Source organism: Quercus suber, unplaced genomic scaffold (assembly GCF_002906115.3).
Source record: "Quercus suber isolate HL8 unplaced genomic scaffold, Cork oak 2.0 scaffold_527, whole genome shotgun sequence".
Taxonomy (NCBI): Eukaryota; Viridiplantae; Streptophyta; class Magnoliopsida; order Fagales; family Fagaceae; genus Quercus; species Quercus suber.
This window is the reverse complement of record NW_027069976.1, coordinates 507826-522825: the sequence shown is the minus strand read 5'-3', so window position 1 is coordinate 522825 and position 15000 is coordinate 507826. Positions and strand designations below refer to the sequence as shown.

Sequence of the window (15000 nt, the reverse complement as noted above, 5' to 3'; positions counted from 1 at the left end):
TTATTGCTTTAAAATGTTTTGACCTCTAAAAGCAAGTTATTTCTGTTTATAGTTATTGATTTTATATAATTCAAAGTTGCAGCCAACATGTCCGGTTTTAGTACGTGAAAATCAATGGGCACAATTTTATCTTTAGTATGTAAAAGATAAAACTCTTTACATATTTGCTGAGTCAAAAATCCTAGTTTCATGAAAATAATATATCTTTGCATATACTATATTTATGGGTAAAAGAAAAGTACTATTGAGAGCTTCCTATTCTACAAGTGGTGTAGACTTGTGAGGATAATTAGCAAAGGTGGCTGAGTTGTTGTATCCCCAGGGTGGCACAGATAATGTTTAGTCTATTGCACCGGAAACTCCGTAGACGCGTGTATCATCTCAAGATAGTGACTTAGTTCACGCCTCAACCCTGCCATCTAAAAATGTATATGAATTGGGGGTATATGCTTCTTGTCATGAGATTAATTTAAAGTATCATCAAGGTAATATCTCTCCACTATTCTCTAATTTTATGGTAATTCAATTTATATGATAGTGGGATCACGCACACCTGTTGCTTTGTAGATATGTGACCAATTTAAACACATGTCCGTATAGTATCGAGTTTAGTGGGCAAAAACATTGAAACTCTAAGATTTAAATTTTATATGTAAAAATTTTTGTTAAGAAAAAAGTATCTTTTAAAAAAGAAAATAAGGATGGTTGGTACTATGTAGTGATTACGATTATTATCAAATGTGTACATCCCGCACCCCCCAAAAAAAAGAATTAAAAAATAGTAAAACATTGAATGTTCACTGATAGGCAAAGATTTAAAGTTAAGCTTTGATGTAATCGTCTGGTGCACTGGACCTGTTATGTTGCCAACTTCGAACACATATTTGTATCATAGAGGGTTAGACCCGTACTGTCTTGCCAAACGTAGTTAAAGATAAAGGTGCAGCCACCAACTACATTGCCACGTATTACCTTTTCTTTTCTTTGGAATCTCCAGAATCTAGGGGGCTTCTTGTTTTTTTGGGCAACTAGAATCCAGATTGCGGTATTAAAATCTAGATTAGTATTGTTTTAGGCATATGGTCTCAAAAAAAAATCTGAACCAACTCTAAAAAACAAATACCAACTACTCATTTGTTTTGTTTTTCTATTTTTATCTTTGGTTACTTTGTGAGAAAAAAAAATATCATAATAGTTTAGGAACATTGAGAGTAAAAGATAAGATTTCTCCTTTATGTGTGTTTTGTTTCTAACCAAAAAAAAAAAAAAAAGAAGAAGATAAGATTTCTATTCATTACTTCTATATAAATAAATAATAAAAATCTTCCATTTTAAAAAATTCTAAAATTTTATGAGCACATCATCCTTCGTCTATAAATATAGCCAAGTAAACACAATCAGTTGCAAGAAACAATTTTTACCACCCTTGAGAGAGAGAATGGCTAAGGAAATTTTGGGTTGGTCTAAACCTATTCCTCGTCTTGTCTATCTTATTTATCAACAACAAACAGTGCTTTCTTCTTACCCTTCATATCTTTTTCCATGTAAGAGAGAGTTGCCACAACAGAGGGTGAAGAGAAAAGCTATGGCGACTGTCAATCGTGAGAACCAATCTATTGGAGACGATATTTCTTCTGAGAAGCTGACATATAAGGTGAATGCTCTTGTGAATGTGAGATATGACAGGACCGAAGATGTAAAGGAGATGGTGCTTCATTTGTTTGATGCTTTTAGTAATTCTACTCAGTGGCCTTTGATTCTACAACTTCTTAGCACTGAAATTGATCCAAGTAAGCTGTTTACTTTTCTTATTTAATTAACTTAAAAGTGAATTAATTAGTCCACTCAAGTTTAATTATATTTAAATCTTAGTCAAGTTGGACTAGATTAATTAAACTAAATTTAAATTTTTTATAATAAAAAGGTGGGATGTCTTATAAAAACCATGAACAGAAGGGAACTTTGAGAGTTCTTATTTATATGTTAATTTTTGATAGAAGTCAATTGTTATCCTCTTCAAAAGCATACATGCTCCTAGGGGTGGCAAAATTTTACACGATCCGCGAACTCGACACGACACGACACGACACGACACGAAATTAGCAGGTTATGGGTTGAGGCTTAACGGGTTCGTGTTATATTCGGGTTGACACGGCTGACCCGTTTAATAAATAGGTTGGGTTAGTGTTGAACACATAGAACCCGTTTGACCCGTCTGACCTACTTAATTAAATGACATTTTATCAATATACCCTTCAAACTCTAGGTATATAAACATATTAGTTGTTGTGATTTATTTTCTTTGACATATTGTGATTGATTATTTGTGATATTAGGATATGCTTTAGTTTTGAATGATTATTTGTGATACAATTACTCGTTAGTTCTGAATTTTATATTAAAAATATTTATTTTTTTGTTTTTCATAATATTTTTTCTTCATTTTGATAAAATTTGATAAACAAGTCGACACGATTGACCCGTTTAATAAATGGGTTGTGTTAGGGTTGAGAAATCTTGACCCGTTTAATAAATATGTCGGATTAATGTTGACCTATGTAGTCGAATACTCATGAATTGACATGACATGAACCCGACATGCGAACATAAATTGCCACTCCTACATGCTCCGAAAAGGGCAACTTAGATATGTTTAATTATATATTTGTTATTAAACAGATTGGGATCTTGATCAAGTAATTCACATGTTATAATTCATGAATTAAAACATGTGAATTACTCTTTTTGGCGGAGATCAAAAATTGATGTTCATAGGAAAATCAATATGCATATTATCAATGATGGAATCAATATTTTAGTTGGGGGCAAAATTAAAATACAAGATTTGAAGCAAAATTAATTCAAAAATATTAATCAACATTAACAAAAATAAATAGAAAATAATATAATAATCCATATAACCCTTCAACAAACTTCACAATTGCATTTAATTCTTATTTTAATGTCTTAAGATAAGAATTAAACTTCTATGACACTTAGTGTGCTCATTAAATAAGAGATAAGATGAAGATGAAGAGGAATGTAGATAGAAGAATCGCGTTGAGAGTAAAAGATTGAGATTTAGTCAAATCATAAGCTTGAGTTTTAGGTGGCCTCATGATATTATGCCACTAGATTTTGGATGCCTCACAATTTTCCACATCATTATTCTAATAAATTTTCCATCTGTTCCAAACTGTTACTCATGTTTGGAAAACCTAATTTTTTAAAGGAATATCATTTTTTGTCTTGTCTCCTACATAAAAAGATATAAGAGAATTGAGATTAGTTGCAAGACCCAAGTGCAATATCATGCAAATCCTAATTGAAAACCTATATCATGCAAATCTAAATTAGATAAGGGAATTTAGTTTTGTAAAATCTATATCATGCAAATCCTAATTGAAATTTAAACCATTCTATAAACATGATATAAGTTTTAGCTGAAATTGAAAACTTTTTGCTGAAAGTGCTATAGATAAATGTAAAAATTAGCTAAAATAATACAGTAGGACCCATGAATAATACCAAAAAGTGCAATGAGACCCATAAATAATAGAAAAAATAATCTGAATAGTAAAATAAACTGACGAAAATAATCAATGCCAAATGCACACTTAGTGTGCTCATTAAATTTGAGATAAGATGAAGATGAAGTGGTATGTAGATAGAAGAGTCGTGTTGAGAGTAAAAGATTGAGATTTAGTCAAATAAAAGCTTGACTTTTAGGTGGCCTCATAATATTATGCCACTAAATTTTGGATGCCTTACAAATTTTCATATCATTATTCTAATAAATGTTCTCTTCGTCTTAAATTGTTGGTAATGTTTCGAAAACTTAGCTTTTTAAGGGAACAACATTTTTGTCTTGTCTCCTACATAAAAAGGTATAAGGGAATTGAGATCAGTTGCAATACCCAATTGCAATACCTCTCAATGGTTGTGTATGAGAGTTTTAAAAAAAAAAAAAAAAAAAAAAAATTCATGCTCAAACATTGAATTAAAAAAGTGAGAAAAAGTAAAAAAGGGAAAGTAAAAATGTGAAAGACAAGGGTTGTGTATGAGAGTTTTAAAAAAAAAAAAAAAAAAAAAAAATTCATGCTCAAACATTGAATTAAAAAAGTGAGAAAAAGTAAAAAAGGGAAAGTAAAAATGTGAAAGTGGTAAAAAGCTTTTGTAAGTGGGGGAGTAATAGCATCAGGCTTGATTTTGATTTGTCAGGGGGAGCAATTGCTCCCACCTTGGCTCTGCCTTTCTTGTTATAGAAGATCGTGCTTCAACACCTATGGTAATAAGCAGTATATATATATATATATATATGCTTGTCATTAGATACGGGAAAATATATATATATATATATATATATATTGGATAAGGGAATTTAGTTTTGTAAAATCTTTATCATGCAGATCCTAACTGAAATTTAACCACTTCTATAAACATGATATAAGCTTTAAATGTCATTCTATCAGTTCATATAACCCCTCAACACAACTTTACAATTGCATTTAATTCTTATTTTAATGTCTTAAGATAATAATTAAACTTCTTTGACACTTAGTATGTTCATTAAATAAGATATAAGACAAAGACAAAGAAGTATGTAGATAGAAGAGTTGTTTTGACAGTAAAAGATTGAGATGTAGTCAAATAATATGTTTGACTTTTAGGTGGCCTCATAATATTATGCCAATAATTTTGAATTTCTCACAATTTTGCACATTATTACTCTACTGTCTTAAATTGTTGGTCCTTTTTTGAAAACCTAGTTTTTTAAGTGAGCATTATTTTTTGTCTTGTCTCTTATATTAAAAGGTATAAGTTTTCAAATAAATTGTTAGTCTTGTTTAGAAAACCAAAAATTTTAAATCCTCCTTAAAATAAAATAGGAACATAATAGAAAAGTTAGTAAATTAGATGCTTTTAATTTTAAAAACACGACAACATTTTGGGATTTCGTAAATGGAATACAAGACCAACAATATGGGACGAGGTAGTATCTATTAATGGAGTTTAAATTTTCTATAATTAAAATTTTCTATATTTATGTTAATCAAAGTATTAAAAAAAAAAATCTATATTTACACTCCATTGTAATCTTCTCATATCATAATAATATCATATATACACAATCATAATAAACTCTTATTAGTAACTACCTTAATGATCAAATTCAATCTTTAAAAAAAAAAAAAAAACATCAAATTCAATCTTAAAACGTTTTAAGAGTTACAAAAATGCTAAACTATGTTAGTTTTATTTTTTTAAGATTCATAATATTCTTTTATAAGAGTAATGCTACAGTTACAAACAATTTTACAGTATTTTTACAAAATGTTGATGTAGCTAACCTCTTATTGGTTTTCATCTAGGCATACTATTAATATCACTTTTTCATTGACCAATAATCACTTACCACATCAGCAGTTTGTAAAAATTTTTGTAAAATAGTTTGTATCTCTAGCATTATTCTTTTGATAAAGCAACCCAAAAATAAATATGATTGAATTAATTATGTTTGATTGTCTCCAAACAACTTCTAATTAAATTAGACCAGTTTTTTTTTTTTTTTTAATCATACAAAATCTCTAATTTTATAAAAAAAAAAAAAAAAAAAAAAAAAACATCAAATTCAATCTTAAAACGTTTTAAGAGTTACAAAAATGCTAAACTATGTTAGTTTTATTTTTTTAAGATTCATAATCTTTTTTTATAAGAGTAATGCTACAGTCACAAACAATTTTACAGCATTTTTACAAAATGTTGATGTAACTAATCTCTTATTGGTTTTCATCTAGGCATACTATTAATATCACTTTTTCATTGACCAATAATCACTTACCACATCAGCAGTTTGTAAAAATTTTTGTAAAATAGTTTGTATCTCTAGCGTTATTCTTTTGATAAAGCAACCCAAAAATAAATATGATTGAATTAATTATGTTTGATTGCCTCCAAACAACTTCTAATTAAATTAGACCAGTTTTTTTTTTTTTTAATCATACAAAATCTCTAATTTTATTCTTTCTTTATTTATACTTATTCATTAAATATATTCCTTATATAAATATTTTTGTTGAATTTTCTTGTTCATTGCATGAGTTAGAGACTATTTTAATATAAAACTAAAATTAAGAAATTTCAGAGAGAGAGAGAGAGAGAGAGAGAGAGAGATCATTTATTACAGTTATTAATAAGGGAGAGGAAAAAGATACCATTAATAATTAAGCAAGTTTTTTTAAAATAAGAAATTAATTAAGCAAGCTGAGGTATTAAAAAATTAATATTTAAGGATTAGTTGGACAATGGAAAATAGGAAGAGATGGAAAAGTGGGAGGATAAAAAATATTTTTAGTTTTCTTCATTTGTATTTGGTTGGGGGTGGAAAAGTGGAGGGATGAAGAAAAAAAATGAGTTTGTATAAATTTACTCATAAGCCCTTATTAAAAATTGATGTCCAATTGAAACAAAAAAAATTGACAAATAACCAACAAAAAGGCAATCATCCAAATTAATTAAAAAAGAAAAATCATACCTAGAAAAAAAAAGGGTAAAAAAAAAAAAAAAATCACTTTTATGTTGTTGCAATATGACCCCTTCAGCTTAATATTTTTCCCCATAATGGTTTTGTACAAAAGTTTATGTACAAAATTGGCTAAAATAAAAGTTCATGTAGTGTAAATGCAACTACCCCAATGTTCAAGGGGTGTCAAGACCTTTTTTCCTTTGAAATTATTTAAGATTATTAAGAAAGTTGAGCATAATAATGATTATACTAGCTACGTATAAAAATAAATGGTAATTTACACTTATATTATATTTCTTATGTAAATAATTATTTTTAAATTAACTTTACTTGATGGTCACATATACTATTCCATCATTTCTCTTTTTGGGGCTCTAACCAACAACATAAGATTTATTAATTTTGGAATCATTTCTTTCTTAATTGATACGTGCTTATTATTATTATTTATTTATTTTAGAAATAAGGGTATTGAGACATCTTTTAGTATTTAATTATTCCTTCGAGTGTGTACAATCCTCTCATCCCATACTCTCATACATACTAGGTTATTACAGGGAGGAGTCTCATGCGGGTGACCCCAAGATACTGGCTAAAGGTTTACTATATGGTCATTAAACGATAACATTATGTCTTACTACCAAAACATGTCTTATGAGATAATTAAGAGTCCAGTTGACGGATGTTCTTACGGAAATTTGTTAATATCACCTTTATAGAGAAATATTTAAGAAGATGTAAAAAATTTAGTTACTTTTTTATTTTTCCATGAAAAATTTCTAATAATAGTTTCTAAACCAATACTTTTAGGGCATCTGTTAACTTTTTCCAATAATTAATTCATTGTGCAATGATCCATATGCGATATTAAGATTTATCTCACCCACAAATGGCCTCCTTGGCCGATGATATCCATCCTCTTTTGTGGGTTTAGATCTGAAGATTGAACCCATTTATACTTAGGAAAAAAAGAAAAAGAAAAGATCTACTTCGTGCATTTAGCATGAAAAACTCACACAAGGTTTTCCTATTTCTGATTTGGATTTTTTTTTTTTTTTTTAAAAATGGTTAAATGTGGCCTTTTTTAATGCAATTCGATATGTATTTTTTTAAAAAATTATTTTACTAGTCACATTGTGCTAGTTGTGCACACCGTTTAGTGCATATTTAGCATGGTATTCCTTCTTTTACTTTCTTTCTCTTTATTTCTGCCCTTGCTTTGAGGCTCTCAACCATTTTGCTTTCTTCCCTTAATAAGTGTTCTTCATCTACTTGTTCCATGAATCCCATTTTTGTATTGCATCAACATAATAAATAAATATTGTTTTTTTCTTAATTAATAAATTATTTTTTAAATGATAATTTGATAATTGAGGGAGGGATAATTTAAACATTGAACGTCTTTGTTAATTTTTTTAAAATGTTAATTAAACTACAAAGCTCAAAGAGGGAGTAATTAAAATCTATTTTGAATTGTGCAAACGAGATTAAATAAACATATTAATCAAGGATTTCATTGTATTCTAGAGATGATTATGCTGAGAATCCTATACCTAACTTTTTTTTTACTAGAATGATGGGATGAATTTTGTCTTTTAACTTATTAGCTTTGAAGTTTTTATAAAAATTTATATAAACAAATAAATTAAACCCTAAAAAAAGTTAGCCGAAATTCCAATTTCCTAGTTTATATCTTTTTTTTTTTTTTTTTTAAATGATGAAGGGACAATGGCGCCAAAAAGGAGCAAGAAAACCATACTAGACTGCTCCAAAAACCTAACAATTGGTGCGCAGTCAGCTACTTTCAAAGTTCAGTTTGTGGTGGATTCAACTTTTGGGGTGCCTGGAGCGATCACTGTAGTTAACAGATATGAGAAGGAACTCTTCTTGGAAAGCGTCATTATTGAAGGGGTAGTTCGTTTTTCTTGCAACTCTTGGGTCCAACCAGAAAACATTATTGCACATAAAAGGATCTTTTTTTCTGACAAGGTAAACTTTCCATTCCATACAGTTAATTCAGTATTTTTAATGAGACATATCATTTCTCATATATTGTTCTAAAAGCTATCTTATTCATTTTCTTTCATCATTTTTTGAGAACTGAAAAAAAGTCTATAAGCTTCGTAAATGACTAGGGGGTGTGGGTTTGTCGGCTAATGGTAGGACTCAGAGAAGCACGAATGAATGCGTGTCAGGATAAACACCATTTTACAAATATGACAAGACTTTTTTCTGTAGAAAATGTGTAGATTGTATTCATCCACATTTCATGTAAATATGTGGTTCGGTTTTAAGCTTGTCCACGGGTGAGATGGCTAGAGATGGAGGGAGAAAGTTTCACTAAAAGTAAAGAGATTACAAATTTAGCATAAAAGAACTTTCACAAATTGCAAATCCCAAAAACACCCAAAAAACTCTCTCTTACCGAAAGTCCCCGATAAGAGAAGCCTGAATTCCCCTAAACCAATGCCGGGGCTTGAAGTCTCTTTCTTGTTCAGCACTCTCTTACCGAAACAATTGCCGCAAAACACAAAAAAAGAACTGCCTTTGCTAAATTTCTCATTAATTCTTTAAATTCTGGTGCATGGTCTTACGCATAACAAATTTTCAGGTAGAATAAAAGCAAGAGCTTATATAAGTGGAAGTAACTTTGCCATTTGATTATGTTTGAGCAGCCATATTTACCTTGGGAGACACCCGCAGGACTAAAGGAGCTAAGAGAAGAGGAACTACGACAACTGAGTGGTAATGGAAAAGGGCTTAGGGTATTTTCTGATAGAATATATGACTATGACATGTACAATGACCTAGGAAATCCAGATAAGGGAATTGAATATGCAAGGCCAACACTTGGAGGCGAAAAGAACCCACATCCTAGAAGATGTCGAACTGGACGTCCTCCTACGAATACTGGTGAGTCTGATTTAAAAAAGAAAAGCACTTACCCTATCTTAATGTTTTGGGCATGATTCTCAGCTAGCTCTACTAAATTAAGTATGAACTATATGATCAGTTCAAATATGAGACTCGCACAATGAAACCACAATTGTACCTGAAGTTATAGGGTTTCCTCTTTTCTTTTTTTGAGAACAAAGTTACGTTTTTTTATGATACAACAAAAGTGACTTTCTAGTTGCTACTTTTCCTTAATAATTAAAAAATAATAATAATAATGTTATACAACTATTTTAGCATGATTATGGTACGAGATCCTTTGTTTTCCATGCTTTATAACTAACTTTAATTTTGGGTTGTCCAGATATATTTGCGGAGTCGCCGGTGCAAGAGCCCATGCAAATATATGTGCCCAGAGATGACGGGATGGAAAGATGTAAGAAAGAAGATTTTGAGGTAGGAAGGCAGAAGGGGATGCGCAGAAATTTTGTTCCATACTTAGCCTCCATTGCAGACAGAGATGCTTTTGAGAGGTTTTCTGACATCAATGGTCTCTATAAAAAGAGATCTTCGCCTGAAATGAAGTCTCCATTGGCTAAGATTATTGAAAAAGTCCAAGACTACATTGAACCCTACAAATTTGACCCTCCTATGACTATCTCCAGTAAGCATCAATTTGATTCTTTGTTGTGTTTCCTCTGCTTGGACTTAGTTAATGATTTGAAGATAATATATATGGGGTTAATTCTTACATAGAAAGCTTCGTTCTAAGCTTTTCTTCCCTAGATACCCAGTTAAAAGTTGTTATAAGAGAGGTAACACAACTTAAAATTCTTTTATGCATTTTTATAAGTTTACATTGTACTCATAATGTAAATTTACATCGTAAACACACAAAATATGTACAATAATGTAACATGTATTTGCAAAAAGTGTACAACACTTTTTATGTGTTTACTATATAAGTTTACATTGCTATTTCTTTTACAACTAATCTAATCTAGTGACACCTAAGGCTTTGTTTGTTTTGGATGTAAAATGAATACGGAAAATATTTTATACCACAAGGATTGTTTGGATTGACCAAAAAATTTTGTCAAACGGAAAATGATTTTCTCTCTCTCTCTCTCTCTCTCTCTTTCTCTCTCTCTCTCTCTCTCTCTCTCTCTCTCTCTCTCTCTCTGAGAAGTCTCCATTGGCTAAGATTATTGAAAAAGTCCAAGACTACATTGAACCCTACAAATTTGACCCTCCTATGACTATCTCCAGTAAGCATCAATTTGATTCTTTCTTGTGTTTCTTCTGCTTGGACTTAGTTAATGATTTGAAGATAATATATATGGGGTTAATTCTTACATAGAAAGCTTCGTTCTAAGCTTTTCTTCCCTAGATACCCAGTTAAAAGTTGTTATAAGAGAGGTAACACAACTTAAAATTCTTTTATGCATTTTTATAAGTTTACATTGTACTCATAATGTAAATTTACATCGTAAACACACAAAATATGTACAATAATGTAACATGTATTTGTAAAAAGTGTACAACACTTTTTATGTGTTTACTATATAAGTTTACATTGCTATTTCTTTTACAACTAATCTAATCTAGTGACACCTAAGGCTTTGTTTGTTTTGGATGTAAAATGAATACGGAAAATATTTTATACCACAAGGATTGTTTGGATTGACCGAAAAATTTTGTCAAACAGAAAATGATTCTCTCTCTCTCTCTCTCTCTCTCTCTCTCTCTCTACTTATTTTTGAGAAAGATTGATTATTTTTTTTTTTTTTTTTGGTTTATATATTTGGATTTCCTATTATAATATTTGTTTAGAAGCTGAGAAAATGTGAGAGAATGCGTTTTCTAGAAGATTTTCAGGAACACAGGCAAACACCTTAAAATATTTTCTTAAGTATTTTTTGTAATGTGACCAAACACCTGAACATATTTTTATTTCTGAAAAATATTTTCACTTGAAAATATTAAGTATTATGTTATTGTTAACTATTAATAATGAGCAAAAAAGTAATTTAAGTGATGGATTTAAATTAGAACTAATAACAATTTACCACTTAAAATTTGTTGTGAAAATATTGTAAATGTATCGGCTGTCGCTTCTCTTTATCTGTTGCTAAAGTTATTGACATATGTATTAGAAAAGAAGGATAAATAAATCCATAAAAATTATTCTCAAAAACAAATAATAATAAATCCATAAATTAATTTTGAACTCAATGACATCTTAACAACTTATCTAACGAAGTTAGCTTCAATTTCAGTGGACGCGTCTTGCTGCTTACGAGATGATGAGTTTGGTCGGCAAGCACTTGCAGGCATAAACCCTCTAAGCGTAGAAAGGCTAAAGGTAAATATAGGATCAGCTTTCGTCATTATTACATTTCATTTTTCTCATTTAAAATATGCCTTTAGTTTTTCCCTCTTTTGGATTTTTATACCCGTGGCAAGCGCAAGGTCTAGGCCTAAGGCCTCCAAAATATTCTAAAAGGGTTCTAAAACTACCAATCAACCAACACCCCTGACATAAGCCACAGAATCTATACATAAAATAATGCACTAAGTGTTTACTTAACTAATCAAATTCTTAAATGAGTTAAATCTCATCTCATTTTCTTCTCTATCTGAACATCTCAATATTTTGACATTAAGAGTAAATAGTGAGTGTCTTAGAATTCTGCGTTTTTTTTTTTTTTTTTTTAAATTTTATTATAAGTTTATATTTTAATACATATATATATATATATATATATGCATGTGAGTGTATGTCTGATATGTGCATTAATATATATATATATATATTGCTATAATGTTATTTGTTTGAATTGCGATGTATGTAAATGTGTGCATGTACAATATAAATATAATATAATTTATAATAATCAGAAAATACAAAAGGTTTGTACATGTGTGTGCATTATTATCATTTTATAAAAAAAATTAGTTATAAAGTTAGAGAANAGGGCGTACTAGAAATTTTTAAGAGGTAGTTTAGAAACTTAAATTTAAAAAAAAAAAATTGAAATATCAAGTTTTCGACCCAAAAAAAAAAAAAAAAACTCGTAAAATATTGAAGTTTACAATTTCATTCTAATATTTTCATGTATTAGCTTCATTGTTTATTGTCAATGTAAATAGATATGAATTTATTTTATTTGTTAAGTTTGTATAACGTTTTATTTTATCAGTTATCATTATTTATGTTACTTGTTTATAAAAATATTTTAAACTAAATGACAAATTTCAAGCTACTTGTAGTGTATAAATTATTACTTATATAGCCACACAGTATCTATACTAATAAATAATGCACTAAGTGTTTACTTAACAATCAAATTCTTAAATGAGTTAAATCTCATCTCATTTTCTTCTCTATCTGAACATCTCAATATTTTTGACATTAAGAGTAAATAGTGAGTGTCTTAGAATTCTGCGTTTTTTTTTTTTTTTTTTTAAATTTTATTATAAGTTTATATTTTAATACAATATATATATATATATATATGCATGTGAGTGTATGTCTATATGTGCATTAATATATATATATATATATTGCTATAATGTTATTTGTAAAAAAATTAGTTATAAAGTTAGAGAATTAAGTAAAAAATATTAAAGTTAGTCTGTAATTAGGATGTGTAAAAATATTTTTAATTGTAAATATATATGTATACATATGAGTCGGGGGAATGAACCCCTTGAATTACATCTAGTGCCGCTCTCGCCCGTCCCTCTCCCTGAACATATTAAAAAGTCTCAAAAGTTGTAGAATAATTAAAATTTTCTAAAAGAAAAAAAAAAGTATATATAAAGTGGGTCCTATCAAATATATATAGAAAACCACTTTTATATAAGAAAAAATAATAATTATCATCCTCTCTCTCTCTCTCTCTTTACATATATATATATATATATATGTAAAAGTGATTTTTACATATTCTTTCCTCACCTCTAATTAAGAAGCCCAAGAAAAGGGATCAATAGAAATCCAATCCAATTGAAACCCTTAAATTAATTTTCACTGATAGAAAATTGTCTATCAATGTTAAGTGAATGAGGTGAGCTATAAGCAATTGTAAAAAGAGGTATTAATAAAACGTAAGTCCAAAATCTTATTTACTAACTTTGCTGCAGGGTCATCAATGGGCTAGGTCATACATATAGTGGGCTATTAACTAGTAAATGGGCTAAGTCAAGCTAAGTCGAAAGAGAAAACTAGGAGTGTGTAGCCAACCCATCAAAACCGACCCAACCTAACCCAACCCAGGGGGTTAGGTTGTTTTTAGGGCTTGGTGGATTGAGTTGGGTTACAAAAATTTTTTTGATAGCTAGTTGGGTTGGGTTCGGGTTATAAAATTCCAAACCCGCCAAACTCAACCCGACCCACCCATATATTTAATATATATTATATAATTAATAAATTTTTTTAAATAACCAACTCTTCCTATCCTATATAAAAGCTAATTATTTCACATGAACCCTAGTAAATTGCTATGGTTGTTTAGTCATTAGTATTGTTTGCTTTTAAGAAGTTGCATTAATACCAATCTTTGGATTTTTTTAATATATTTATATTTATATTTTTTTTCTACTCAATTTAATAATAATAGTAATAAAAAAAAATTGTCCAACTCATGGATTCAACCCGACCCATGTGGGTTGGGTTGGGTCAATTTTTTTTTTAACCCACCATGGTGGATTGAGTCAAAAAATCCCCATAACCCGACTCAACCCTACCCATGCACACCCCTAGAGAAAACCTCAGCCCATGGGCAGTGCTCATTTTATCTTTAGTGGGTTGGGCCTAATAGACTACCCATGGGCTTATATTAGCAACTTATTTCATTATTTTTTATAATGAAAAAATCAATTTTTTATAAGGGAATAATCAATTTATTTTTTTAAGGAAAGAATCAAATAATTGAATACTTAATTATAATTTTTTATGGTCAAATCTATTTAATTTTTTGTTTTGTTCATGAAAACCTATTTACTTTTTTTATTATTAAGGCTTTAAATGGTTTTTTATTATTATCTTTAATAAAAGAAATTTCAACCACTTTTAATTCAAAGTTGGTAGACTACTAGAAAATTATATATTTAGTAAATTAAGTTTAACACAACCACTTTAATTATCTTAGTGGTTTTGGGAATTTTCTTAAGAAAATCATTTATAATATCTCAAGATCAATCCTTCACACTCCTCATATATATTTTTGTTATGAATTCTAAGTTATTAGGTTAGGCAATTGGTTGGGCCAACAGGTTGGGCTACTGAGCTAGCCCATCGAGCATCCATGGACATAAAAACTAGCCCACGGCTTGACCCATTGGGCTAGTGAGCTACCCATGGGCCTTAATAACAAGCCAGGAAGCCCGTTAACCCCGTGGGCCATCGGGCTACTAGGTTAGGTAGTAGGCAATGGCCTATTTGGTGGCCCATTTTTGCATCTCAAAAAAAAAAAAAAAAAAGGCAAAAGGCGGGGGGGGGGGGGGGTGAGGCGGGGTGGTTTAACCTATAAACATTATCACCTATTCACCCAAGACCTGATTGTAATGAGCCC

The 15000-nt window shown here is 29.6% G+C and overlaps 1 protein-coding gene across 1 annotated transcript in view; it reads left to right on the top strand.

Moving 5' to 3' along the window:
• Nucleotides 1–15000, top strand: part of LOC112032371 (linoleate 13S-lipoxygenase 3-1, chloroplastic) — a 30917-nt gene that overhangs the window by 12482 nt on the left and 3435 nt on the right. The window contains exons 3-7 of the mRNA XM_065763828.1: nucleotides 1554–1790; nucleotides 8250–8515; nucleotides 9202–9439; nucleotides 9786–10085; nucleotides 11701–11786. Coding sequence (XP_065619900.1) covers nucleotides 1554–1790; nucleotides 8250–8515; nucleotides 9202–9439; nucleotides 9786–10085; nucleotides 11701–11786 — 1127 coding nt within the window. The remainder of the gene's footprint in view (nucleotides 1–1553; nucleotides 1791–8249; nucleotides 8516–9201; nucleotides 9440–9785; nucleotides 10086–11700; nucleotides 11787–15000) is intronic.